This window comes from Balaenoptera ricei, chromosome 14 (genome assembly GCF_028023285.1).
Source record: "Balaenoptera ricei isolate mBalRic1 chromosome 14, mBalRic1.hap2, whole genome shotgun sequence".
In the NCBI taxonomy this organism is placed as follows: Eukaryota; Metazoa; Chordata; class Mammalia; order Artiodactyla; family Balaenopteridae; genus Balaenoptera; species Balaenoptera ricei.
In genome coordinates, this window is record NC_082652.1 from 26176914 (window position 1) to 26202639 (window position 25726).

General features: G+C 63.3%; 2 protein-coding genes and 1 long non-coding RNA gene across 3 annotated transcripts in view; 1 reads left to right on the plus strand and 2 right to left on the minus strand.

The window, feature by feature from the left end:
- Positions 1-5045: 5045 nt before the first annotated feature.
- Positions 5046-12116, minus strand: SUSD2 (sushi domain containing 2). The gene is made up of 14 exons (XM_059895232.1): positions 12031-12116; positions 10362-10569; positions 10031-10182; positions 9384-9551; positions 8720-8894; positions 8400-8601; positions 8080-8165; positions 7727-7995; positions 7494-7637; positions 7239-7397; positions 6634-6882; positions 6249-6521; positions 5769-6117; positions 5046-5657 (listed from the first exon to the last, which is right to left on the minus strand). Exons 1-14 carry the CDS (start codon positions 12104-12106, stop codon positions 5633-5635), a joined length of 2535 nt encoding a protein of 844 aa, XP_059751215.1. The 5' UTR covers positions 12107-12116; the 3' UTR covers positions 5046-5632.
- LOC132348076 (uncharacterized) lies at positions 5968-8304 on the plus strand. Its single transcript, XR_009497348.1, has 3 exons — positions 5968-6058; positions 6370-6490; positions 7537-8304. It is a non-coding gene; the product is annotated as an uncharacterized LOC132348076 (long non-coding RNA).
- A 2480-nt stretch (positions 12117-14596) lies between the features above and the next one.
- CABIN1 (calcineurin binding protein 1) overlaps positions 14597-25726 on the minus strand; it is a 100954-nt gene continuing 89824 nt past the window's right edge. Inside the window, 7 exon segments of the mRNA XM_059895124.1 lie at positions 14597-14984; positions 15080-15306; positions 17015-17179; positions 20221-20503; positions 23012-23086; positions 24049-24723; positions 25484-25580. Coding sequence (XP_059751107.1) covers positions 14841-14984; positions 15080-15306; positions 17015-17179; positions 20221-20503; positions 23012-23086; positions 24049-24723; positions 25484-25580 — 1666 coding nt within the window. The 3' untranslated portion in view covers positions 14597-14840.

Here is a 25726-nt window from a genome sequence, read left to right on the forward strand (position 1 = left end):
ACAAAGGTTTCTTGCAGCAGCTGGACCGCTTTGTCACACACCTGACCCAGGAGAATGGATTGAGGGTGGACTGGGAGGAGGTGGAGTAGTTGCCTGGATTCCGCTGGTGCTGATGAGCTGGGTCAGCAGGCGTGCCACAAGGAGTGTGACCTACAAAAGAGGTTGCCAATTCCCTTCCACCCTCCCAATCCTGCGCAGGAATCTCTCTTGTGGTCCTAACCCAAAACACATTGGGAAGGGAATTCCGGGAAAGCCGGTCAGCCTGACGGAGGCCCCACAGTGTGTTTCACTAACTGACAAAGAGCAAAAAATCTGAAGGCTCCTTATGCTGATGAGGGTGTAGGGGGCCCAGCAATCGCGTAGGTTGGTGGTGAGTGTCAGCGGGTACAACTCTAGGAGGAAAACAAATGTGTCGTTTAACCAGTCCATTGGACTTCCTTGGTGGCACAGTGGTTAGGAATCCGCCGGCCAGTGCAGGGGACACAGGTTCAAGCCCTGGTCTGGAAAGATCCCACATGCCGCGGAGCAACTAGGCCCGTGTGCCACAACTACTGAGCCCGTGTGCCTAGAGCCTGTGCTCCACAACCAGAGAAGCCACCGCAATGAGAAGCCCACGCACCGCAACGAAGAGCAGCCCCCACTCGCCACAACTAGAGAAAGCCAGGGCGCAGCAACAAAGACCCAACACAGCCAAAAATAAATAATATAAATAAATAAATTTAAAAAAAAAACAAAAAAAAAACCCAGCCCATCATCTTGTGTGACTTTCCCCTACAGGTGAACCTGAACTTACTTACCAAGCACAACAGCGTTTGAAGAAGCAAAAGGCTGTCCACCACCTGGGGAATGACTAAGTAAATTCCTCTGTTTGAGTTTTAAAATTTTCTAATTGTAGTAAAATACAAATAACAGGGCTTCCCTGGTGGCGCAGTGGTTGAGAGTCTGCCTGCCAATGCAGGGACATGGGTTCGAACCCTGGGCTGGGAAGATCCCACATGCCGCGGAGCAACTAGGCCCGTGAGCCACAGCTGCTGAGCCTGCGCGTCTGGAGCCTGTGCTCCGCAACAAGAGAGGCCGTGACAGTGAAAGGCCCACGCACCGCAATGAAGAGTGGCCCCCACTTGCCACAACTAGAGAAAGCCCTTGCACAGAAACGAAGACCCAACACAGCTAAAAAAAAAAAAAAAAAAAAAAAATTCAATGTTGTAATTCTAAAAAAAAATACAAATAACACAGGACTTCCCTGGTGGCTCAGTGGTTAAGAATCTGCCTGCCAATGCAGGGGACATGGGTTCGAGCCCTGGTCTGGGAAGATCCCACACGCCGCAGAGCAACTAAGCCCGTGCGCCACAACTACTGAGCCTGTGCTCTAGAGCCCGCGTGCCACAACTACTGAACCCACGTGCCACCACTACTGAAGCCCACGTGCCTAGAGCCCATTCTCCATAACAAGAGAAGCCACCGCAATGAGAGGCCCGCGGACCACAACGAAGAGTAGCCCCCGCTCGCCGCAACTACAGAAAGCCCGTGCGCAGCAATGAAGACCCAACACAGCCAAAAACATATAAATAAAATAAATTAAAAAAAAAAAACAAATAACAAAACCTTTACCATCTTAACCATTTCTAAGGGTCCAGCGCAGTGGCATTAAGTACATTCACATAGTTGCACAACCATCACCACCACCCATCTCGACCTTTTCATCTTCCCAAACTGAAACTGTCCCCATTAATTGACAGCTCCCAGGAGTTACCTGGTGGTCTGGTAGTTAGAATTTGGTGCTTTCACTGCCATGGCCCAGGTTCAATCCCTGGTCAGGGAACTTGCCAAAAACAACAGCTCCCCATTTCCCCTCCGCAGCCCCTGGCAACCTCTACTCTACCCTCTGTCTCTTTAATTTGCTCTAGGGACCTCATGTAAGTGGAATCATGCAGTATTTGTCCTTTTGTGTCTGGCTTATTTCACTTAGCATAATGTCCTCAAGGTTCATCCATGTTGTAGCAGTGGTCAGAATGTCCTTCCTTTTTATGACCCGATAATATTCCATTGTACAGATAGACCACATTTGTTTATCTATTCACCTGTTGATGGACACTTAAGTTGCCTCCACCTTTTGGCTATTGTGAATAACGCTGCTATGAACATTGCAAGATCCATTGAATTTTTTAAAACCTTTTGCACATAGTATTTATCTTCAACACTAATGAAAAACATAAGGCCATCTTTTCACATCTCTGCCTGTTGTGTATAGTTCAGGGGACCAATTGCTGCAACACATAGACCCCAAAATGTACTATGGCTTACTCACAAGGGAAGTTTATTTTTTGTTCCCAAAGCAGTACTGGATGGGTGAATAGGTGGGGATGGGGAGATCCTTCCACGTGCTGGGGACCCAGGTTGGCATGGCTTCCAGTCACCTGTGCATCATCGGGAGCATGGGGAAGGGCCTGCAGGGGGTTGCCTGTGGAGGTGTTAAGGACCAGCCCTGGAATTGCCCCACCCGCTCCTGCTAGAAACCAGTCACATGACTGCACCAACTGCAAAGGGTGCTGGGGAATGTAGTCCAGTGCTTTCAGAAGGGCACCCAGACTGTGTGGCTGCAGAGTATCTACTGGACCTCACTTCTCTAATGGCTTCTGTCCTCTAAAATTCAGCTGGAGCCAGACTCCTCCAAGAAGCACCCACCTGGCCTCCTGCTCCCACAATGCACTACACTGATCACACCCTCCTCCAGAGCAACGTGGACCATGGGGAGAGGGGTCTCCCAGCAGAGGCCTGGCCCGGGGCAGGGACTCGGTCACCTGGGGCTGTGTGGGAGGAAGCAGCCTGGTGGAGGGGTCCCTACTCCCCACATTGGTCCCTTCCCCCCACATCAGCCCCTTCCCACTGTTCAGCCAACAGGAGGCCCAAGTGGGAGGCTGGAGGGGAAGTGGTGCTTTCCCCTCCTCGGGAGGCTAGAGGCCTCTGTTGGTGGGGCAATTGCCTCTGTGGTGAGGGCCCCACGCAACCACATGGTTCTCACTTTCTTGGGGACCTGGCCTGGCTCCTTGGCCTCCCCCACCCTTTGTCCCTCACTGGCTCCTATTTCACTTCCCAGCTCTCCCATTACCTGCATTTCCAAGTCCCTGGATTACTATCCTCCAAACCCCAACTAGTACAAGGGACAGGGGACTGGCCGCTGGGTTCTGGTGCTGTCACTCCCTAGGGCTGCGGTTTGGGGAGACCACCTCTCTGAGGCCAGGGTGCCTACTGTTTATGTTTCTAGGGAGTCTATGCCCAGCTCTGGGATCTTGTGCCCTCACACAGGCCCTGCAGCACCCCAGACTCCCAACGGGCCCCTGGGAAAACCCCTGCCAGGTGTTGGGGCTTCCCAGCCTGGCCGGCCCCTGGCACTGGGAAGGCCTGACGTCTGGGGCCAGGGCCACGATGGATCCCTTCTCCTGCCAGGGCAGCTCCAGGGCCTGCCTTAGAGGGACAAGAGTAGGGTAGGGAGCCTGAGGGAGGCCATGCTTTATTTTCAGGATGAAGCCTGACAGGGGAGGCACCTCTGCTGCTGCCCTCCATGTTACTCCTCAGACCTGAGTGCACTGCCCATCCTCTGAGCCTTTGCCCAGGCTATTCCTCTACCTGGAAAGCCCTCTGACCAATCACACCTCTGAGGCCAGTCTGGAAGCAGTGACGCTGCCCCTGCCCTCCTGCCCTGACCAGGAACCTGACCCTCACCCACTGTCAAGGGCCTGGCCCGACCTGGCTCGGCAAGGGAGGCACTGGGGCTCAGGTTGGTGGGAGGCCAGCCCTGCCTTACCTCATCTGCAGAGAGGAAAGTACCTGCCCAGGGGCCAAAGGGTGGGCCCTCAGCCCCCCTGTCCTGAGCTGGAAGCCCAGAGGTTGGGGGGAGGTGGGTGGGGTCTGGAAGGACAAGAAGCACTGACCCCAGCCGCCTCCACCAGAGTCTCCTCGGCACCACCCCCAGGACTCCCACCCCCCCAATCTCGTCTTAGCTCTGTTCAAATGTGCCCCACTGTGCACACTCCAGGAATCCCTGCAGACGGGATCTGCCGCTGCCCCTGCCCACCCCTCTGCCAAAGGTGAGGCTGAGGAGGTAGGGAGGCCTGGCCTCGATCCGAATGGTCAGTGCCAGCTGGACGACCTTGGGCAACCCATGCAACCTCTGAGACTGGGGGATGACTCGAGGCCCCCCCCCAGATGAGGGAGATAAAGAGGTGGGCCTGCATGAACCTTGGCCGAGGTTGTGACCACAAGCCTGCTGGCCCAGCTGCACTGCTCTCCCTGATGGCCTGGCTCCCTGTGTAGCCTCCGCCTCCACTGTTCTTACCCTCTGCTGCCCCCACGTGGCCACTCTTGGTGCTGAGGTGAGGGGGCTCCACTCACAGCCTCCCACCCAGGGCTCCAGATCTCGTGGGCAACCCCCTGCCCCTCACTCCTCTCAGGCAGAGCTGCCCGCCCTGGCCAGGGGGCGCCAACCTCCAACCCCACACTCCCTGGTGCTTTCTCCATCTAACACCTATGATGCAAAGCTGACACCATCCTACCCTGCCCAGGCGTGCCCACAAGCCCCATTCAGCACCCTTGCTACAAACGGGGCAGCGGTGGCATGAGGCCTGGGCCCTGTACTAGCTTCTGGACACTCCTGGGCAAAGGGCTCAGGGACCGGGACCAGTTGGGCATCGCATTACCAGACTGCCTCTGGGGCTGTGACAGGGCAGGGTGGGGGGCCCAGGGCCAGGCTGCCAGCTTGCTTGTTCCCTACACTTGGGGAGGGTGGGCCGCCCAGCCCTGTCCCTTCTCTTGAGTGCCCAGCGTAGCACCCCATGGAGAACCCTTCCCCTCCCCACCACAACGTGGTCATTGTTCTAGATCCCACTTTACAGATGGAGAGACAGAGGTTGGGGAGAGACCGGTCCCAGGTGACCTGCCAGTGGACGAAGGCCTCAGACCCAGGTTGCTCTGGGTGCTGTGGACCGCACAGGGCAACAGTGGGACTCCCCGGAACCGAGGCACAGCACGAGCATCAGGACACCAGGGAAGGGGCACCAAAGGCTTGTTTCCTCCCCCAACAGGCAGGGAGGGGTGTTTCAGGAGATGTTCCAGAGACAGAATTACAAGCCTGGAGCTTAGAGGGTGACTCTCCACACCCAAGTCTGGACCCACCTACAGTCTCAGGCCAGGCCCAGGGTCTGGGAATCAAGGCAGCTCGGCCCTGGGGCTCCCTGTTGGGGCACCAGGACTCAGTATACTGGGAATCAGCATCATGGGCACGGGATCTGAGGTACTGGCCTTCGCATATCAGGTGCTGGAGTATTAGGGCTCGGGAGACAGGCCTCAGAATTCAAGGGTACGGAGTCTCGGGCCTGGGGAATTAAGAGTCAGGGGTATGGGGGGAACAGAGCCTCGGGAACTCCACAGTGACCACTCAAGGTCCGGGTCTTTGGTGACAGAGCAGGGCACCGGGCTTTAAAGGCTCAGGTTCAGATGTCCGTGTCCCAGGTGTATGGTGGTAGGGATTTGTGGATCCAAGTACTGGGGTGCACGTTCTTGGGAGTTTGGGAGGCTGGTCTTTGGCCCCGGGGAGGTTCTGTGTGCCCTGTGCCGCCGGCCAAGCGTGCTTTCCTCAGGGTCGCGAACCCCAGACGGCCCTGCAACAGAGACTGGATCTAGAGCAGGCCCAGTGGTCCCACCCGCGCCCCGGGGCGCCAGGAGAGCCTAGGAGGGTCGGATGGGGGTCTGGGAGGGCGGAGGGGTCTCACGTGTTGCTCTTCCTGCGGCGTAGGAGCACGTAGACGAGCGCGACGAGAGCCACCACCGCCAGGCCTCCAAAGATGACGCCCAGCAGCACTGCGTAACTCCGCCCTGGAGAGGCGGCAGGCGGCAGGCTGAGAGCTGGTGGGAGGGGCCGGTAGGTGGGCGGGGCAGCCTCACCTGGCTGGCAAGTCGGGGTGGGCCGGGACCAGGTGCCATCAGCCTGGCAGGTGCTGGCCTCGGCCCCGGCCAGGCTGTAGCCGCTGTCGCAGTGGAAGTGGACAGTGGAGCCCACCAGGTACCTCATGCCCTCCTTGTGCCCATTGGAGGGCGGGGCCAGCCAGCCACAGGACACCACTGGGGCAGGGGTGGGGCACAGACGACAGGCCTGAGCTGCTGACCACAGCCACCAACCTGGGGGGCCGTGTCCCAGCGCCCGGTGCCCGCCGCCCTCACCCACCGCCGCCCTCACCCACCGCCGCCCTCACCGGGCTGCAGGCTCTGCGCGCGAAGCAGGTGCTGCCTGTGGACCAACCGCGTGGCGTTGCCCACAGTCAGGCTCCCGGTGGCCGCCACGTCGAAGTTGCAGAAATTGTTGTCCCCACACAGTTTGGCCGCCTCACTCGCCTGGCTGGGGCTGGAGGTGGTCTCCTCGGGGAAGAGGGGCAGGAAATTGGGGTCATGCTTGGGCCGAAGCAGGAAGTTTTCCACCAGGAACTTGGAGTCGTAGGTGAGCAGGGAGGAGGTGTTCTCCACAGCCCCTGGGGAGACAGCAGCAGGCCTGGCTGGTGGGAGGGCCTGGGGGTTCCCCCCCACCTCCACTGAGCACCCCCCAGCATGGTGCTCCCTCCCCTCCAGCCTGTGGTCACTCACAGTCAGCCCCAAACTGGAACAGTTCTCGGGAACTGGCACTGGGGGGCAGGACCTGGCCGCTGCGCAGGGTGAAGTCGTCTGAGGGGTTGTCATTGAGTGTCCCAAGGAGGCCTCGTGTGTGGGTCAAGAACTTATTGGGCAGCAGGACCACCACACTCAGGAACAGACCCTGGACGCTGACCTCCAGGCCGGCCCCTGATGACAGCATGACTGATACTCTGTCCCCAGCAGCTACTGACAGGAACATGCCTGGACACAGGGGGAGCTGGAGTCAGGGCTGCCCCTGCGGGCACCTTGCCGTGACCCCAGAGCCCCGGGATGCATGGGCCGGCACCCATGGGCTCAGGGGCAGGGGAGGGCATCCCCAGGGCCCAGCCTGCTATGACACTCCACCACCCCGGGCAGTGGATCTGAGGTGCCCAGGCCCTAAAGGGAGCCCCCATACCAGTGCCGTGCGTGGAGGTTGCCTGTCGGCCCTCACACCCTGACTCCACCTCCCCATCTGTGCCCTGGACACCTCCGCCTGCTTTCTGCCAGGGCCAGAGAGAGGTGTGGAGGCCCCGGTGGGGAGGGCAGGGGAGTGGGGCCCCCACCATCCCACTCACCCTTCAGGTCCATCCATCTTTGCTCCTTGAAGCTGAGCACCTCCTGGTTCAGCAGCACCTGCAGGGCCCCAGCCCCATCCCTCAGCCGGACCTCTACCACATCTGAGTTGCCCTCCTGGACAGCCACAGCAGTCAGCCCTGTGCCTCGGTCCTGAGAGCCTGGGATGATGGGTGCAAAATGGGGTCCACTCGGCTCAGCCTCCCCCTCCCCAGGGATGACCCTGAGCCACCCAGAGCCTCAGGGCCCAGCCTCACCCTCGGGCGTCATCCTGGTCTGGGCCCGCGCCTGCACCCTCAGGTCGGTCCCAGAGGCCTCCAGCAGCACGTACTCGCCGCGTCCGTTGAATGTGAAGTTGGTGCCATCGAAGGTGACAAAGTGTGGGTCCCCGAAAGTGGAGGCTGTGGAGAGCGGAGGGTCAGGTAGGTTGCCCTGGCCCCGCCCTGCCTGGGGCCCCGCCCTGGCCAGCACCTGCCCAGGCAGCACCCACCCAGGCGCGGGGGCTGGTAGCTGCGGCAGTCACTGGAGGGCCGCCTCTGCATGTAGCGGGAGCACTCGGGCGCCCAGAGGCAGCAGTAGTAGAAGCTGATGACATCGTAGATCCAGTGGGAGAGGCCCGGCACGCGGGGCGGCACGCGGTATGGGGGTGCGCCCCAGTCGTGGCCGCGGTCCGGGGTGCTGCCACTGGTGGAGTCGGCTGTCAGGAGCTGTGTGCCCGCCGCCGTGTAGCAGCACTGCTGGCCTGAGCCATATAGGGGGCTGGGGGCACAGACAGGTCAGGGCCGCCTTGGCATCCTGCCCCCAGCCCCCACCCCGCACCCTGCCCACCGTCTCTGGGCTCACCTGGCTTGCACGGAGCGAACGCAGTGCACAGCCCCTGGGTGATAGGTGCACACGCTGCCATGCTCGATGTCACAGCCGTAGTCCGCCTGCAGAGCGGCTGGTTGCTGTCCCCTGCACTGGCTTTGGGCTCTGTCATCCCCTCCCTGGGAGCCAACCCCTCTGGGGCCCTGGGCCCTCAGACCCCAACCTTACCTCCCAGGTCTCTACCTGCCTCCCCCTGCACTGCCTTGGGCGGCACAGCCGTGTGCCTAGTGGGGGCAGCTGGCCCCGCCTGTCCCCTCGCTCCCTACTGGGCCCTGACTGGGGGTGGGGGGGCTCACTTGGAAGCGCCCAGAGTCAGCCTGGGCCTGGGCCAGGGTGCAGGGGCAGTCGGGCAGCTCCTCCAGGAAGTTGGGCAGCTGGTCCTCCAGTTCCTCCCAGGCCAGGCACTGAGCTCGGGCCCAGGCCAGAGGGTCTGCCCGGAAGTCATCGCCCAGGTGCCAGGCCAGCGCATGCTCGTTGCTCCAGAGTGCGTGCACGTCCCTATGGGGACACACGCACACTAGGGGCCACCCTTCCTGCCCTCAGCCCTGGCTCCCCGTCCAGCGTGGGGGCAGCAGGCAGACAGGCCCCAGCCCATCTTCTGCAGGGAGGCCCTTACTTCTCCCCTGCGTGGTGTTTGCTGTTGACAATGCGAAGGGCACCCACTTTCCACCTCTGGTAGTTCTGAGGTGCAGGTTTTGGTGTGAAGGTGAAGGAGCCGGAGTTGGTGATGTTTGTGGCCAAGGAGTACAGGTACGACCACGCTGCTGTCCACTCCTGGGAGTACGGCTTCCCTGGGGGAGAGAAGGCCTTGTCAGCCCCCGGGCCTGTCCGAGGAACCCCGAGGCATGGGGTGGGGGGGTGGGACGCCGGTCTTTGGTGCTCAGAGCAGCCTGGTAGATGGACAGAAGGGTGGACAGATGACCACCATAGGAGGCCCTGCCCTGCTTGGGGAGGGAGCCAGGCCCAGGGGCGGCCAGCCATCCAGGGACTCAGAGAGGATGGGGCAGAGCCAGCCTTTTCTGTTTCCAGGATAAGCCTTGTATCCAGGAGCGGAGAATGGCCACACCTCCTCCTAGAGCTGGTACCCAAACAGCCAGGGCTCCCCAGCTTCCCTGTGCTGCTCCAGCCAGTTCCCCTTTCTTGCCTGCACTCTTCCCACTAGAAATCCCCACCTGGATTCCCCCCACCTGGAATCCCCTTTCTCCCATCTCTGCAAGCCCCAAACTCCTGACCCCACCAGGCCCCACAGAGGCAGCCTAGGGTTACTCTGCTGGCCTCACCTGTCTCCTTGTAGCCCCACAGCTCTATGGTGATGGAGTTCGTGGGCAGAGCCAAGGTGTTCCAGGTCAGGGTGAGGTTACCCTGGGTGCTGGCAGTGCCGTAGTATTGCCAGCGGGTCTCGTTCACCAGCTGGCTCTTTTCGGACTCTGACACTTTGCTGGGGTGCACTGGGCAGGGGGCAGGGGGCGAGGGTGAGGGGTGAGTGAAGGCCCGGGGCCCAGGGGGTCCAGGGGAAGAGGCCCGGGGCTCTTAGAGCTGTGGGGACCTCCCAAGGACAAAGCACAGCAGTCCCTCGGGAACGATGCTCTCCCCCAGGTGGCAGGAAGGGGCAGGAACTGGGAGAGGCAGGGCCCTGCCCCCACCCATAACCAGGCCTCTGTCCTCCACCTGGCTGCTCCCCTCCCCTGGCTGGCCGAGAGCCACACTCCCTCTGGGCTGGAACTCCTGCATGGGTGCCAGCGGCGGGGAAAGGAGCTTGGGGAGCCTGCACCCAGGGAGTCGGGCGGGCCTCCAGAGGGACTGGTTCACCCAGAGTGGGCGAGCCAGGTGTGCATAGATTAGTGCCAGGGAAAGTCCCTGTGAGGGGCCTGGGCCCGGGAGGGTGCGGCCTGGTGCCTCCGGTCTGGACCAGCATGTTGGGGCTCACCAGCCAGCCAGGTGCCTGAGCGTGGGAAGGAGCGGCCATTGTCCATGGAGAGCGTGAAGGGGATGCGGCCGGTCTCGTAGAGCAAGGGTGACACACAGTGCACTCGTCCCGAGGAGTCCACAAAGCCGCGGGTCTGGATGCTCTCCTTAAAGCTGTGAGGGTGGAGGAGGCAGGAGAAGCTGGGCCAGCGTGGGCTGACCTCTCTGAGGCTCCCAGCCTCCTCCCTGGGGAACCCATCCGGCCAGCCGTCCCAGTCCTCTGTCCCGGGGGCCCCACCCAACCAGCCAGTGGGTCTGGGCCCCAGCATGCACAGAGCCCTCAGGCCTCCCACCTGCAGATCACGCCGTCAGTGGAGTTGGACCAGTTGAGATGCTGCACCACAAAATCCTTGCCACCCATGATGGAGCCCGAGTAGGGCAAGATCTCCAGGCAGAAGTCCCGAATGTCCGAGCAGCAGCTGGCCAGGCCGAAGCAGGTCGGGTGGCAGGAGCACGGCCCATCCTGGACTCCACAACGGTGGGAGCAGCTCCCCTGGGCACCTGGAGGAGAGGGCCCTGAGTGCCCAGCCTGGCCACCCCATGTACAGGGCCCACATCTCTTTCCCCCTGGAGCCTGTTAGAAGCACCCCCAGGAGAAAGCTGACCAGGAATTGCACTGACCACCACATGGACCCAGTGGAAACCCATAGGGCCCATGGGGTGGGGTAACTCCTAGTCCAGTTGGCCTGAATGACTGGCTAGAATGAGGGGAGATTTGGGGAAATGTGTCCAGACATAAAACTTTTTGGGAGGAGCCCCTGGGCAGACTGACCCTTAGCTAACAAGTCCCGCACCTGACGGCGTCCTCAGATGGCTACACGTGCCTGACCCCTTGACATGGGCCGGGGACCTGTCTCCACTCCTAAAGCATCAATGGACCGGCAGCCTGGAGAAGAACCATGCTGGCTTGCCCGATCTGGGGTCTGGGATATGGCTACTAAGAGTCCCATTGGAGGCCCACTAGGGGCTGGCGCCCAGGCCGAGTTTGCCCCATCTCACTCCGCTGGGCAGTGCAGGCTCACCGGTTACGGCCCCACCCTCGGGGGAGAAGGCCAGGGGTTCTCCCCTCCATTTAGGGGAGAGGAGGGACAGTTCCAGCAGAGGACCCAGCCAGGCCAGGAGAGGGGACAGGGTGGTTTGGTGGGGGGCTGTGGGCACCCATCGCCCTGGAGCTGGCCTGGCTGCGCAGATTGGAGGGTAGAGACTGGGGTGGGGTGCAGGCCCGTCCCATCTGGCCCTTCCCTGCCATCCCCCAAAGGGGCCGGTCAAGGGTCAGGCTTGGGCCTGAGCCACCACTGCGGGCCCTACTTCACCCAGCACAGGGCCTGGCACTCAATAAATATTTATTGACCGAGACTGTGATGGCTTGAGGGGGTGGGGAAGGAGGCCCAGTGATGACTGTAAGTGAGATAAGTGGAAGGAAGGTGTTGGTGCTCCCTGAGATGGGAGATAGGCCGGGGAGGGGGCTGGGGAGCTGGCAAAAACTAGCGCAGGCCAGCCCAGCCCGGGGGCCAGGGTCCTGGCTCTGGAGTGCGTGGCCTTCCCCTAGACTTTCTCAGGTTCAGCCCACCCTGAGAAGGACCCAGAATCCTGCCTCTGGCCAGGCAGGGGGCCCAGTGGGGTTGGGGGCTCCTCCATGTACAAACACACCGTCCATCGGGGCTCGAGGTGCAGGCCAAGGGCTTTCCTGAGCTCACCACCCCCTGGCCACCTCCCTCCCAGCCCGCCACCGCCTTCTGGCTCCCAGCCAGCTTAGGGTAGGCATGGCCCAGACCCCCCCATCCCTACCAGCAGCCCCTTGACCCTGGGCTCCCCAGAATTTCTTCTTAGCACCCCCAGTATGGTCACAGATGGCCCGACGGATGGACAGAGGCTGAGCCCAGGGAAGTTCTGCCCCGGGTCTGACTACAGCGGGCAGATGGACAGACAGACGGGAGACAGAAGGGCAGCGTGTGGGCGTACCTGCTGCAGGCCGGGGGCCTGGGCCGGGGGCTGTCACCAGCAGCAGCAGGGCCCAGGGCAGGAGAGACAGCTTCATGGTGCCTGCCTGTGTCTGCAGCCAGAGCAGCAGTGGCTGGGAGGTGGCGGCGGCTCACTCCCCACGGCCTGGCCCTGCCCCACGCTGCTGCCCCACCCCACCCGGGTCCCCTCTCAAAGTCCACAGGTGTCCTATGCGCTAGCAGGGCCCTACTTGCCCAGTTAGCACATTCCTGGCCCGCGACTCGGGGAGGGGGGCCCACGTCCTGAAGCCGGATGTCCGGAGGCTGCAGCTCAGACCCTGGATCCCACCCCCGGGCCTGCTCTGGGGAGCCAGGCCAGGCTCCTGAAGGGGATGGGATGCCGCAGTGGGGATGAGGCAGGGTTGTCCTTGCAATCCCAGGATTCCAGCCCCTGGGGTCCCAGGCCACAGGCCTGGCACCTCAGCTTCCTTGCAGGGAGCAGGGGGTCCCAGTTCCTCCCCACAGCCAGGTGGGGTAAGGGAGCAAGTGACTTCCTGCTGGTGCCTGCTGCTGGCCGGCTGTGTGGGCGCTGGGGGAGGGCTCCCTCTCAGGAAGGGTGGGAGCTGTCAGACACAGCTCCGTGGGGATCCCCCTTGGAGGGAGGAGGGAGGAGGGGAGGAGGGAGGAGGGAGGAGGGGAAGGGGGAGGGAGGGAGGAGGGAGGAGGGGAGGAGGGAGGAGGGAGGAGGGGAAGGGGGAGGGAGGGAGGAGGGAGGAGGGGAAGGGGGAGGGAGGAGGGGAAGGGGGAAGGGGGAGGGGAAGGGGGAAGGAGGAGGGGAAGGGAGAGTGGGGGAGGAGAAGGAGGAGGCAGGAGGTGAAGGGGGAGAGGGGGAGGGGAAGGGAGGGGGGGAGGGGAAGGAGGAGGGAGGGGCCTAGCCTCAGGCAAATTAACCCTGGGGGTGGGGTGGGAGCTGAGGCCAGGACCCTGGTATCTCCTTGGCCTGGCTCTCTGGGCCCCTGGGTCAGTCTGAGGGCTCCAGAGGTTCTTCCACCTTGGGCTGGCGACCAGGAAAGGAGCCGCCCGGCCCCACCTGCCCCTGCCCTTTCACTCTCGATATTTGCATAATCTCTTCTTTGTATACCTTCCTCCTATTCATGCAGGTGAGGAGACTGAGGCCCAGACAGGTAGGGGGCAGTTAAGTCACCGGGAGAGGCAGGCGTCTTCTGGGAGCCTCCAAGGTCAGGGTATGGGGGGAACCCAGGCCTAGGACTCACTTGGGCTCTGCCACCTGGGCCCGGGGTCTGGACAGGCAGACAGTGGCGGTTTCTCAAGACGTCTGAAGAAGACAGGGTCCTGGACCCCTCAGGGAACTGAAGGTAGCGGGGCACAGGCTTTGGCCACATGACCGGCCTTGGCAGCGGGGGTCGGCCAGCCTTGTTCCCTGGTCACCGCCCCCTCGCAGCTGCTCCAGAGAGCCGGGCTGCCACAGGTGTCAGGCGCCAGCCGGGGGAGTCGGAACCAGAAGTCCCAAGCGGATTACTGGGTGTTCAGAGCACCTCTGTGGGCAGGTGCCCTGGGTGTGGGCACTGAGGTCCCAAGCCAGCCTGGGGGCTGGTGCTGGGACTCGCCTGGGCCCAGAGCATGGCTTAGGGGAGGAAGCTCCTGGGGAGGGTCCGAGGTGTCCTGCGCCCCAGCCAGGAAGGGCCCTGGGAGACAGCTGGGCTGTTCCCAGGAAAGGGGTCTGTGGACCGGGGGAAGGAAGGTGGCCACCTCCTCTCCCCAGCCTGCGCCACAAGCCAGGAGTGCAGCGTGGGGTCCCAGGGGGCTCAGCTGAGTAACTGCTGGTCCCCTCAGGCCCTGTGGCCTTGAGAAGGGCCTGAGTCAGTGCCAGTTCAGCGCCCTGGGTTCCCACGTGGCTCTGCCGGGCCTGGGCTGGGGGCCCTGCAGTGCCCAGCCTCTTGGGCCTTTCTTCCCAGGCGGTGGGGGTTGGGGGCACAGCGTCCAGCCCACGAGGGGCACAGCGCAGCAAGAAGGGTCTCTGTCCCCTCCCCGGACAGAACGCCTTTCAGAGGAGGCCCCCAGAGCAGGACCGGCCCCCAGCTGTGGGGCTGGCGGCTGGGCCCCCACGGCACGGAGGGGCTTGACACTGTGAAGGGCAGGTGCTCCCACAGAACAGACGGGCTTGGAGCCGGGATGGTGGGGCCAGCATCACTCTGCTGGGGCCCCACGTTTGTATCTCACACCGAGCCACCCGACTCATGTGGCTGGTCTTGTCGGAGGGCGAGTGTGGTGGGAGGTCAGCGCTGCCCCCTGCCTCTCAGGGCCCTCCCCTGGGTGCCCATCACATTGGGGTGCAAACCACCTCCTCAGCACGGCTGGGACCCTCCTGACCCTGACTCTGGAGGGATGTGCCCTCACCCCTGTGCTCCTTCCAGGCCCGGCTGCTGTCTCTCCCGGGAGTGTCTGCCCCGTGGGGCTCCCGCCTGCTCCCCGGGTGCCTGTGGGTCAGGCCCTGACCTGGCCTGGGGGAGGAAGGCCCAGAAAGCCTGGACAGGGATTGCCACCCCAGGGGACAAAGAGGCCAAGACGACTGTTCCATCTTTATTAGAAAAGCAACCAAAAAAGGACCCTCCGCTGCCGTGACCCAGGCAGAGCCCGCGGAGGGTGGACGCGGCCGCCTGGCTGGGGGCAGTCACGTTTACAAAGAGAAACACTTCATAAAAAAGGAGGCGGGCCCTGCTGGGCTCCCGTGGCCTGTGGCCCTGCGGTGGGGACGCCCCGCCGGGCGGGGTGGGGGGGGTGTGGGTGGTAGTGGTGCGTGGGGAGTGGCCCTCAGATGTCCATGTAGTCATCGTCCTCATCTGTCTCACTCTCCAGAGAGGACTCCTGGCTCGACGTCTCCAGGACCTCCAGGGCCGGCTGGCACAGGCTCTCCTTCCTCACATTGGCAGCCGACTGGGCAGACAGGATGGCTGACTGCACAGACCGGGCGGGGCAGTGGTCAGTGGCAGCCTGGCACCACCACCACCCCCCGCCCCCAGCCCTGTGTCCCACCCAGGACCTGCAGTCACCTTCAGCTTCTGTTTGGTCTCCTCTGAGATGCTGCCTTTGGGCGAGAGCAGGGTCGGGGTGGGCGGTGTGACGGTGATCTCAGGGGGGAACTTGGTGGTGGCCGAGGGGATGACCAGCTTTGGCATGTTGGGCAGGAGGCGTGATTTGGCCCGGCCGGGCTCAGCCTTGCCCAGGTGGCCCTCGGGTGGCTGGGCACTCCCACCACTGGGCACCTTGGAGCTGGCAACTGCAGGGTGGACCCAGTGGACTGAGCCGGGCTCTCAGCCTCCCGGGCCCGCCTGCCCCTCCCCTGCTTGGGCCTCATCCCCCGCAAACCCTGCACCACAGAGGCACCAAGACGCCTCCTCTGGCCGCGTCAGACCGCCCTACACTCTCTCTTTAGGCCTGTGCTGGTTGCCAGGCTCCCAGGCCTCCTCCTGTCTCTCTGCCTCCCCGAGGGCCCGGCTCTGGCTCTGGGCTGTGGGGCACCCCCAAAAGCACAGTGTTCACTGGGTGCCCAGGGCTGGGACACGGGCAAGCCCTGCACCTCCCAGGCATGCACGTGAGCTCTCAGACCATTCTAGTGAGGCAGGAGATAGACGAGACCCCAGGGCGAACAGCTGGAGTTCGCTCCCTGTAGACAGATACTCCAAGATGAAAATAGCAGGACAATTGAGAAAGGAGGCTGGGCCCTGCCCAGATGAGAAATAACAGACCACATATTCCTCATTCTCAAGTCAAAGAGACCTTCCTGACTAGAAAGCTCCTTGGAGGTCAAAAGGGGAGTGATGCTCACTACCCATATAGATCTCTTCCCTAGAATCCATCTCGGCTAAGAGAGGCGCGCACACAGGGGAGGATCCTGAGATATACCAAATACGGACTCGGAACCAGGCAAATCAAAATGATTGGCCAAAGGAAACCCGGAAGAAATGCCCCATATAAGTGATTCGAACTACCAGGAGGGCGCCACTCTCTCTCTGAGCCCACCTGTGTGTCTGTCCACATGTACTGTACACTTTTTCCTCCTAATAAACACTTTACTTGTTTCACTACTTTCCGTCTTTGTGGGAATTCTTTTCTGCAAAGCCGAAGGGCCAGGGCCTTGTCACTAACCACTGGTCTAGTGGCTAGGGTTCAGCACTCTCACTGGCCGGGAACCAAAACCCTGCTTCAAGCCGCTGCAGGCCGAGGCCACCCGAGATCACTAGGACACATGCTATCGGTCGTTCCCGCCACAGGGAGGATGCTGGGGCCCAGAGCCGGCCACTCAGCCAGCATCCACTTTCCCCTCGTGCCTCAGGATGAGCCGGAGCCCGAGGCAGCAGTGTGGGCTGGCAGCCTCCAGGAGCCGCAGCCTGGCTGGTGTCCACATTCTTCCGCTGCTCCGTGGCTTTAAAAGGAGCAGGGCTCACTCAGCCCCCATGCCCGACTCCCTCGGGCTGGCACCAGGCCCTGCTGTCCTGAGTGGGGTCTGCGAGAGGCCCCAGCCCTGAGGAGTCCCCGAGGGGCCTGGCTGGTTGAGGCGGCTGGTGGGAACGGGCTGTGACTCAGACACGGACACAGACACAGACACGACACGGATGCCCGTCTGGCTCCGCCCAACCCGGCCAGCCCTCTGCCCACCCCTGACTCCTCCCCCCCCACACCTGCCCCTCCCCTGGCCCCATCTGGGCACAGGCACCCCTCCCTCTCGGCTAGGCCACCTTGGCCTGGGCTCAGCACCTCCCGAGCTATTCCCCTCTGTGAAGCAGAGGGTGGAAGGCAGGGGGAGGGGTGGGGGGGGTCTCGGGGCCCTTCCCTCCCCCGAGGAAGCTCTCCAGCCAGGCCTCCCCTGCCTGGCCTGCCTTTCTCGTCTACCTCGCCCCCAGGCCCACTCCAGGCCCCTCTGTCGAGAAGCACCCGCTGACTGCTGGCCCTGGGGGCCTTGATGGGCTGCTCCCGACTGGCCTTACCCTGGCTGCACGTGGGCTCGGCGCCTGTCCGGGGGGCCGCCTCTGCTGGCCAGCAGTGCGGCTCTGCTGGAGGGCCCTCGGGGGCCGTCTTCACCTGCTCGCTGCACCGCGGCTCCTGGGGCAGGAAGCCCGTGCCCTCCGCCCCTCCTGCCAGCTCTTCTCCCTCTGTGGAGACACAGCGCGGCTGTGGGTGACGCGCCCCCCACCCTCGGGATAGGGGCCTCCACCTCCACCATGGCCGCGCAGGGGCTCCGCTGGAACAATCGCCGGGGTGGGGCCAGGCTGGTACCAGCAGGAAACCGCTCACCCCCTGTGGACATGCTATGAACCTGACACAGCGGGGGCCCCACCCCAGCTTACAGGAGTGCCCACTGGAACCGAACAATCCAGCTAAGGATAAAGTAGATGGAGCGGTGGCGGGCCTGGCACCCTCCTGCCAGGCCACACCTTCCAGGCACGAGGAGGGGGCTGGGAATCGGCCTCTGTGGTGCCAGGTGGTCAGTCGGCACAGGTGCGCCTGCCCCCAGGGCCCCCAGCCACGTCCGGCCTCTTTGCACTCCCATTCCTCCTCCTTCCCCTTCAGGCCCGGACTCTCCTGCCACGCCGGCCATGACCCCAACACCCTGCCGCTCCCCACTTGGCCAGGAGTGGTGACGCTGGCCCCTCCCTGGCTGGGCAGGGGGACAGATGGGCCTCCTGCCTGTCGGCTCCAGCTCCTGGAGGACAGCACCTGCCCTGCTGCCTGGCCGCGAGCCACGCCCTCCCTTCTCGGTTCTGACTGCCCGGCAGTCAGAGTCACAGCCTCTTCGTTCCCAGGGTCCAGCTCCACACGCTGCCACAGGCAGGGATGAGCCCCTCGGAGGCTCCAGAGCTGCCCTCCTGGGCCCCGCGGAGCAGGTGGAGCAGCAGGAATCCTGTGGCCCCGGGGCAGGAATGGGTCACTGCACTGCGCACGCGCCCACGATGCGAGGCAGGCCCGGTGGCTGTCTGGTCCAGGGCCTTCCATAGGTGGCAAAGCCCTGCCTGGCTGGGCCCAACACTGAGGGCCTGGCCGAGCAACCTGGAAGGGCTGCTTGGGTTGGGGGGGTGGGCAGGGGGCTACCTTGCTGCGAGCAGTCTACAGGCCAGGCTGGCAGGAAGCGAGGTCTGCCCTCAGGAGGCAGGTATCAGTCCCTCCTGCCCCCAGGGCACGGTCCGGCCTCCCTTCTTGATGGGTGGCCAGAGGAGGAGGGACACTCGAGGCAGGGAAGTCCAGCAGACACTCAAGCATGTGGAGAGGTGCTTCCCAGGCCAGGCGGCCCTATGAGGAGGACCACGGCGGGGCGGTGGGGGGGAACCAACGGGGAAGGGACCTGCCTGGGGCCTCAGCCTTCAGGGGAGAGCTATCTGGGGCTCCCCGAGCCCCCAGGCCTCAGGCTCTGTGGAAGCAGGGGGACGGGCTGGAATCCTGAGCCATCGGGGCAACTCTCCTTGCTCCCTAGGCAGACTCACAGCCTGGTCGCTGAGTCCCCAAGGCCCAGTGTCCTGGCGGCGCCCCTGACCCAGGCTCAGACTCTCCCTGGCTTCTCGACTGGCACGAGGCCGGCACTGTGGCCCCCTCAACCCCGTCCGGTGGGCGGCACCCTTCACAGACAGGTGCTCCCCTGCTCTGAGTCCTGACCCAGCTGGTCCCACAGCGTGGAGCGCCCACTCCCCACCCCTGGAGCCCTGACCACCTCAGCAAGAGGGACCCTCAATCACTCATGGGCCAGGCACCATCAGCAGGAAGTCAAGTCCTGGCCTGTGGCGGGCAGACACCCAAGGAAACAGGGAGGTGAGCAGACGGGGGGCAGCGATGGGTAGTGTCAGGACCCCTCTGGGGGGACGCACAGTGGAGAACTGAGGCCTCCAGCCAACAGCTGGCGAGAACCTGAGGCCACCAACAACCTGAGAGCGCCCAGGGGACCAGCTGATGGCCTGACGCCCCCGAAGTTCTGATCCTCTGGGGCAGGAGTCAGGCGGGGCGGCGACAGGCCAAGGGACAGCAGCCAGGTCTTCGTGGAGTGGCTTCCCCGCGCTATGGATGGTCATTACCACCGCCCTGTGAAGTCACCCCCAGCAAAACCCGCCTGTAGGGCCGTGCTCACCGTCTGCCACCATTGCTCTGCTGGGTGTGGACACCGAGACACATGGGACAGCAGAGAGGAGGGGACGCCCAGGCCACTGGGTGGAGCCATACCTGTGGCCCTTCGGCCTCAGAGGCTCCTCCCTAAACCCTCGGCTGCAGGGGCTACCCCAGGGGAGGTGACTGTCTCAGGCCGTGGCCAGCACCGCTGTGACTGGCTGCGTAGAGGGTCCCTGTACTTCCCCACCTTCAGAGCAAACTAGGGACCCGCGAGGTGGGGGGCCTGGGCCCTCAGCCTCCAGCTGGGCAGAGCAGCCTGTGGGAGCAGCGCTCCTGGTCACGGCTAACCGGGCTTCCAGGTCTGTCTCCGGCCAGGCACTCCTGCCAGGGCTGACTGTCCCCTTGTTCAGATGGGTCAGGAAATGACACGGCCGAGCCTGCATGGCGGACAGTAGCACCCCAGCTGTGGCCCTCCACGTGGATGGCTCCTGGTGGACAGGTGAGCCTGGCCTTCGGGGACGAGCAGGGATGTGCGGGCAGGTGGGAGCCTGGCCCCGGGTCCGCGGAGCAGGGAGGGAGAGGTGCAGGGCGTGTGTGCGTGTGTGTGTTTGTCCTGAAGCGTCTGCCCTCCCTGGTCTGCTGGCTGCCCCTGCCCGCGGGCTGCCGTTCCCGTTCCCAGTGGCATCTAAATTTGGAAGGAACTGGGGCTCCCTCCTGCCGACAGAGTTGCCAGCCCCATCCTTCCGCAGCCCCCGCCTCAGCTTGGCTGGCTTCCGTCTGCCTCGCCCCGGGGGCACAGGGGCTGGGCAGGTCTGCCCCACAGCCCAGCAGGCACCCAGGACTGCTCACAGACTTGAGAGGTCTCGTGTGTGCTGGGGTCAGGACCCCCTCCCCACTCCTGAATCCTCGTGGGAGGAGAAACATGGTGAGGTGGGTGCCGTGAGGGTGGGGTGGGGTGGAGACAGCTTCTCAGGGATCACCAGGCTGGAGGCGCCCACACTCTCCATGCAATGAGCAGGACTTGCCGCTGGCTGGCAACGGGGTCTGGGCCCTGCTCTGGCCCAGTCGGGCCTCACCACCAGGTGAAGGGGATGGGACTCACCTGGGCCCAAAGAGGACATGCTGGGGGTGGCCTCGGGCCTGTGTGGCCGTGGGGGCCCGGGATCCTTGGACGGGTCTGGGGTAGAGGCTGACGCTGAGGGAGGACAGGTGACAACAACCGGGGCGGCAGCCTGAGCAGGACGAGGCTTGGTGTGGCCATCGCTGGGCCGCTGAGGGGTATCCGCCGGCATGGGGTCGGGGGCTGCAGGGGCCACAGCTGTAGGGAAGAAGTTCTCTCGGCTGTCCTTAGGGTGCTTTGGGGTGGTGGGTGTGTCCCCTGCAGCCTGGGAGGACAAAGGGGAGGTGAGGGAGACCAGCTGGGCAGGCCTGAGTCCATGCTATCCCCCAGGACACCTGTCATGGTGCCCCGCTCTGGGCCCCAGTGCTACCAGGGAGGCCCATTCTGCCAACTCGGGACACCGCTGGGGGCCCAGAGTCCCTCCCTAGGAGAACGTCCAGGCCACGCTGGCAGGGGCTCAGTGGAGGGGCATCAGGCTGGCCGGGATCTTCACCCTTCCACTCCTGGGTGCCAGCCTGGGAGGAACATGCCAGCCATGACCCGGGGCACAGGTTTGTGGCCCCCAAGGGGGGACTGCAGTACTGGAGGTCAGTCTTGGAGGGCGACTTCCCAAGGCCACTGGTGGAGGGGTCCTGAGACAGCCGGGATGACACCGCAAGAGTCAGCTCCTAGGCTTTGGGCAGCCCCACAGCCACAGCACCCGAGGTGGCCCCAAGTGTGGCCCCTGCCGGCAGCCTGGCCTCGGCTGCCCCGTGGTTCCCCCACCACGGGCCGTCGGTTCTCAGGGAGCCGGGCCCTTCAGGGCTTCCCTGTCTTCGTGCACACAGTTCCCTCTGCCGCTAGGCCTTTTCCACTTTGCACCTGAAGCCCACTCCCCAGGCGGTGTGACGGCCACAGCTCTCTGAGAGCAGATGCGAGGTGGGGCAGGGACCCCGCGCGGCCTCTGGCAGCAGAGCTGAGGGCTGCACCCCAGTGCCTAAGCCACGCCCCAACCTGCAGGCCACCAGCCCCAGGCCCACCATACTCTTTGAGCCAGCCCACACCAGGGCCGGGGAGACCCCTGCCCGGGGCTGCAAGTGCGGGAGCCTCACGCCTGCTGGGAGCACCTTGCTCCCCCGTGACCCTGTCTCTTTTGACATTTGTTCTGCTGGAGACGCCCCATCCCCGGCTTCACGGGGTGCGGTCACCCCGGCGACTCTGCTGTGCAGTGAGCGTCTGGGATGAGCCCAGACCTCCAGTGGGAGGGCGGGCAGGACAGGACCTGTCTGTCGTGGGCAGACACATGCGGAAGGTGGGTGCTGTGTCCCTGTCCTGCGGGAGCCACGGGTGATGGCACTCAGTCTCTAATTATGTCCCGAGCACCCTCCTGGCGTGTGCCGGGATGTGTGGCAACTCGGAAATGCCTCCAGCAAAATGGACACAAAATGGGTGGAAGCAGTGGCTCCCAGGGCCACGGCCACCTCCCCCGCAGCGCTGGCCAGAGGCGGGCCCAGGACAGCTGTGATCGACATGGTTGTCATCCCTGAGGTCGCTTCCTAGGCTCCTCTGACAGGCCAGGTCGCAGCTGGGTGCTGGTCCTCCGTGGGCCTCCATCTCCTCATGTCCCCTCCTTGCCCTTGGCTCCTGCCAGCTCAGCACCCCCTTTCACCTCAGACCAGAGACCAGTTAAGGGGGAAGCTGTCTGGGGGTTTCCTGTGTGGTTCTATCATTTCAAGCACCTTAAAAGTCTGCATCAGAAACAGCCCTCCTTTCTCTGGAGTGATCACTGCCCACCTCCCCCAATCTGGGTTGGTGGAGGAGGCAGGAGGGGGACCCCTGGCCCCGACCCTGCTCTGGGGCCCCGGGCAGTCATTTCTGTCCCACAGAGCAGAGATTGTGACGAGGTGGCTGCACTGTGAACTCTGCTGCCTTGGCAATAGCAGGGCGGTGGGGACTGCCGGCAGTGGGGCACCTGTCTCCAGGGATTCCTGCCCTCAGCTGGGGGTCTGGCCCACCTGTCTGGCCCACAGCCCACCTGGTGAAGGTTGAACCCCTGGGCTGCCTCGGACCCAGAGCCCAGGTGGGGTAGTGGCCCGATGCCCCACTCCACTGAGAAAAAGCCCATCTGGACACCGAGGGGCAGCCAGCCACTGAGGGACTAGGACACGACTCCCCGGCTGCAGCTGGACGCCCACTGCCCTCAGCTCCTGCCTCTGGACTCCCTCATGACACCCTTCCCCAGGGGGCCCAAGGAAGAGTGAGGACTGGGAAGGCCGGGCCTGCTGCTGGGGCAGGGCAGTCAGGCCACCCCTGGGGACAAAGAGGCCGCACCTACCCAAATGGCACGTACCTGCCCTTTGACCTAGTGACCTGGCCCGGGATCATCCCCACCTGTGGCTCACCTGACCTGGCCCCTGCCCCAGCCCACCCTCTCCACCCCACAGCAGGGAGTCTTCCCAAAACACGATGCTGGACAAACACCAGGACCCCCGCCCACCCTGCTCCTATCAGCCCCGTATCCCAGCTCCACCTCTGTGCAAAGAAGTGACCTTTCCAGTTGAAGTCGACTAAATAGGGAACATCCTCCCTGTTTAGAGAAAAGGTGCGGGGGTGAGGGGACCTTCATGCCACACGCACAGTCAGAGCTGGGGTCTGGTGCACCCCCAGGCGGGTGGTCAGGGGCTCCTTCAGGGCCTGAGGTTCAGCTGCCCACCTCCCCTGGGCCCACCTGACCAGCCTGCAGCCCGGGGCGGGCTCTGCACGACGAGGCTGGCACAGGCAGGGTCACACTTACCTGTCTCTGGGCGGCGGCCCCAAGGTGGACCTGACAGAACTTCACGGCCTGCTCCAGCGCAGCCTCCTCGTCCACCTGAGCAAGGAGATGCCCAACGTCAGAGGGCAGGGGCCTCGGTGACCAGCCTTCCCCCGGCCCCTGGTGTTTGAGGACAGCTCCCAGGACGAGCCCTCCCACTGCTGCTCCTCCCAGGACCCCAGCCCTGTCTCCCAGGCCCATCCGCCAGGGTCACTGCTCTGGGCCCAGCTGGCCAAGCCACGTTCATGTCTGTGGCTGTACTATTTCATCCTTGGGGGCTGAGGCTGGTGGACTCTGAGCCAGAACCTGCCCCTCAAGCGGGCAATGAGGCCGGAGAGGCCTGGGGGTTGCCCTGGATGAGCATTAGGCAGAGCATGAGGGAGACAGCCAGGCTGGAGTGGTGAAAGGGCCCACCCTCACCAGCAGGGAATGCAGGGCTTTGTTTCTAGTTTATCAGCAACAAAAAAAGTTATTGCTGGATGCTTGTGAGGTGGTGATAAAACAGACACACTCACAAGGTGCAGTGCAAATTAACACAAGTTAAAAACAAAACAGTGTATCAGGATAGTCACCCTGTACGAGCCAGTCACAGTGCAGGGTTCTTCCTGTGGAAAGAACCTATTTTTCTCTAAATACAGAAAAAAACATATGCCTAATGGAGTTTTTTTTAAAAAAAGGAAACAGAATAAGAAGGGCTTCTCCACTGCAGCCCCCTACTCGGGGGCCCCGGCTCCCTGTGCCAGACTTGACAAGATTTCTGCAAAGTGGCTTCCTTTCCTTTATGGGTGAATATAAACATTTAAAAGCATGTTGTTTTCCTTTTTCTTTTTGGTATATGTTCCCCCAGCTTTACTAACGTTTAGTTGACAAACAGAATTTTAACATATCTGAACCTATCTCGTGCTCACAGTAGAAAACCTCAGAGGTGACTAGGAATGACTCTGAAAGCCCACCCCAGGTGGCCTGGCAGTGATCATGCTTGGGAACAGTGCCGCCAGGCCCGCCCCAAGGCCACCCACCTGCTTGATGAGCATGTAGGTCTCAGACATGATCCTCTCGATGCGGCCCAGGTCATAGGCCACGCCCTTCTGGCCCTGCTGCCACACTCGGTAGGCGTCCAGCAGGAGGGTCTTGCCAGACTCTGTGTCCTCCAGGAGCTTCCTCTTGCGGCTGAGCCGTGGAGGTGCCTCCTCAGGGTGGCTGCCTGTCCTGGGTCCAGGGGTGGTGGCTGGGGCAGCGGCGGTGGCTGGTGGGGCCGGTGTGGGCGGGCTGGGCTGCTGCCGGGCGCTGATGCTCAGCTCCTCCAGGGACAGCTCGGCTGGCCGGCTCTCAGGGCCCCAGTCTCTTGGGGGGTGGCCTGGCTGCAGGGGTGGTGCCCGCTCCGAGTCCGAGCCACGGGTGGCGGCCTCCCCCGTGTCCATGGGCTCTGTGGGGCCTGCCCGGGGGCTCTCCTTGTCCTTCCGCTCCCCGCCCTGGTCTGCACCATCTCCTGCGTCTACAGCCACAGGCCGGTGGTTGTGAGGGCCTGCTTTGCCCCCTGGCTCGGCCCCTGGCCCTGAGCCATCAGCCAGAGGGGGCTTCTTGGGGTGCGGGAGGCCTTCCTGGCCATCCTCAGGACTGGCCTTGTGGGAGACGTCGGTGGTCATCCTGGCTCCGGGGAAGCCACAGGCCTTAGGCCCTGGGCGTTCTGACCCCTGTGAGGAAACAAATGGTAAGACTCAGTGTGTCTGGTGTTTCTGCCACAAGAAAGCACCCTTGGGCGCCAGGTTTGCCCACCCACAAAGGTCACTCAGGCTCTGCCCATCTGCCCGCTGGCCAGGGCTGGGCCTGGAGAGCTGCCTGGGAAGGCCCTCCCTGCTCTGAAGCTCCGGCCTTGACGGGGGCCGATGAGGCCTTGGAGGTGGCTCTGCTCTTGAGGACCAGCTGGCCCTCGCCAAACGGCTTCTCTATGTGCAGGCGCCTCGTGAGGAAGTGACCTGCCAGGGCCACCAAGTGTGCTAGCTGCAGAGCCGAGTCCACTGTGAGCCCCTGCACCAGGGCCCAGCCAGTTCTGCTGGGCAGGGGGGCATTGTAGCCCGATGGCCCTGGCTCCCAGCGGCCCCGCCTGCTAGGCTGGTGACTGGCCTCCGGGCCCTCAGGGTACCCAGCTGTGAAGAGGGACCGTGTGTGCACCAGCTCCTGGGGGCTGGCGGGTGAGGGTGCGGGGCCACTGGCTTTGCCATCTGCTCCACTGTGAGAGCTGCTGTCTCCTGAGCTGGTCCTGCCGGGCAGGGCTGCCTCAGGAGCGTCACCACCTTGCTCACCAACCACGAGCTCACTTTAGCCAAGCGCGTCAGTGCCTCACACAAGGTGATTGCGAGTTCCTCCTTGAACTGACCTTCCCACCTGGGGAGGCAGGTGAGTACTGCCCACAGGTGGGGGTGTGGGGACCTGCCCAGGGTGGGCGGGGTGTACCTCCGAAAGCTCACTCAGTGTGTCCTCCAGCACCTTCACAGTGAGGATGAAGGCCCGTTGAGCCAGGACCTGGCGGTCAGCATCTCGCAGATACTTCCTGCAGGCATGCGGGGGTGGCCAGAGCATCAGAGCTGGATGGCGGCCCGTGCCCCTCCGAGTCCCACCCGCCTGGGGTCCGCTCCTCAGAAGTGTTCCCCGAGCCTCCTCCTCGCCCAGCACTGTGTCCTGGGCCCCCCTGAGCTG

Excerpts from the sequence above, each read along its gene's own strand:
- SUSD2 (XM_059895232.1), bottom strand. The coding sequence starts at position 12,106 with ATGAAGCTGTCTCTCCTGCCCTGGGCCCTGCTGCTGCTGGTGACAGCC. Across the intron at positions 8,602-8,719 it reads AAACACCACGCAGGGGAGAA|GGACGTGCACGCACTCTGGA; the intron begins GTAAGGGCCTCC and ends GTGTCCCCATAG. Across the intron at positions 5,658-5,768 it reads CGCCGCAGGAAGAGCAACAC|GGCCGTCTGGGGTTCGCGAC; the intron begins GTGAGACCCCTC and ends TCTCTGTTGCAG.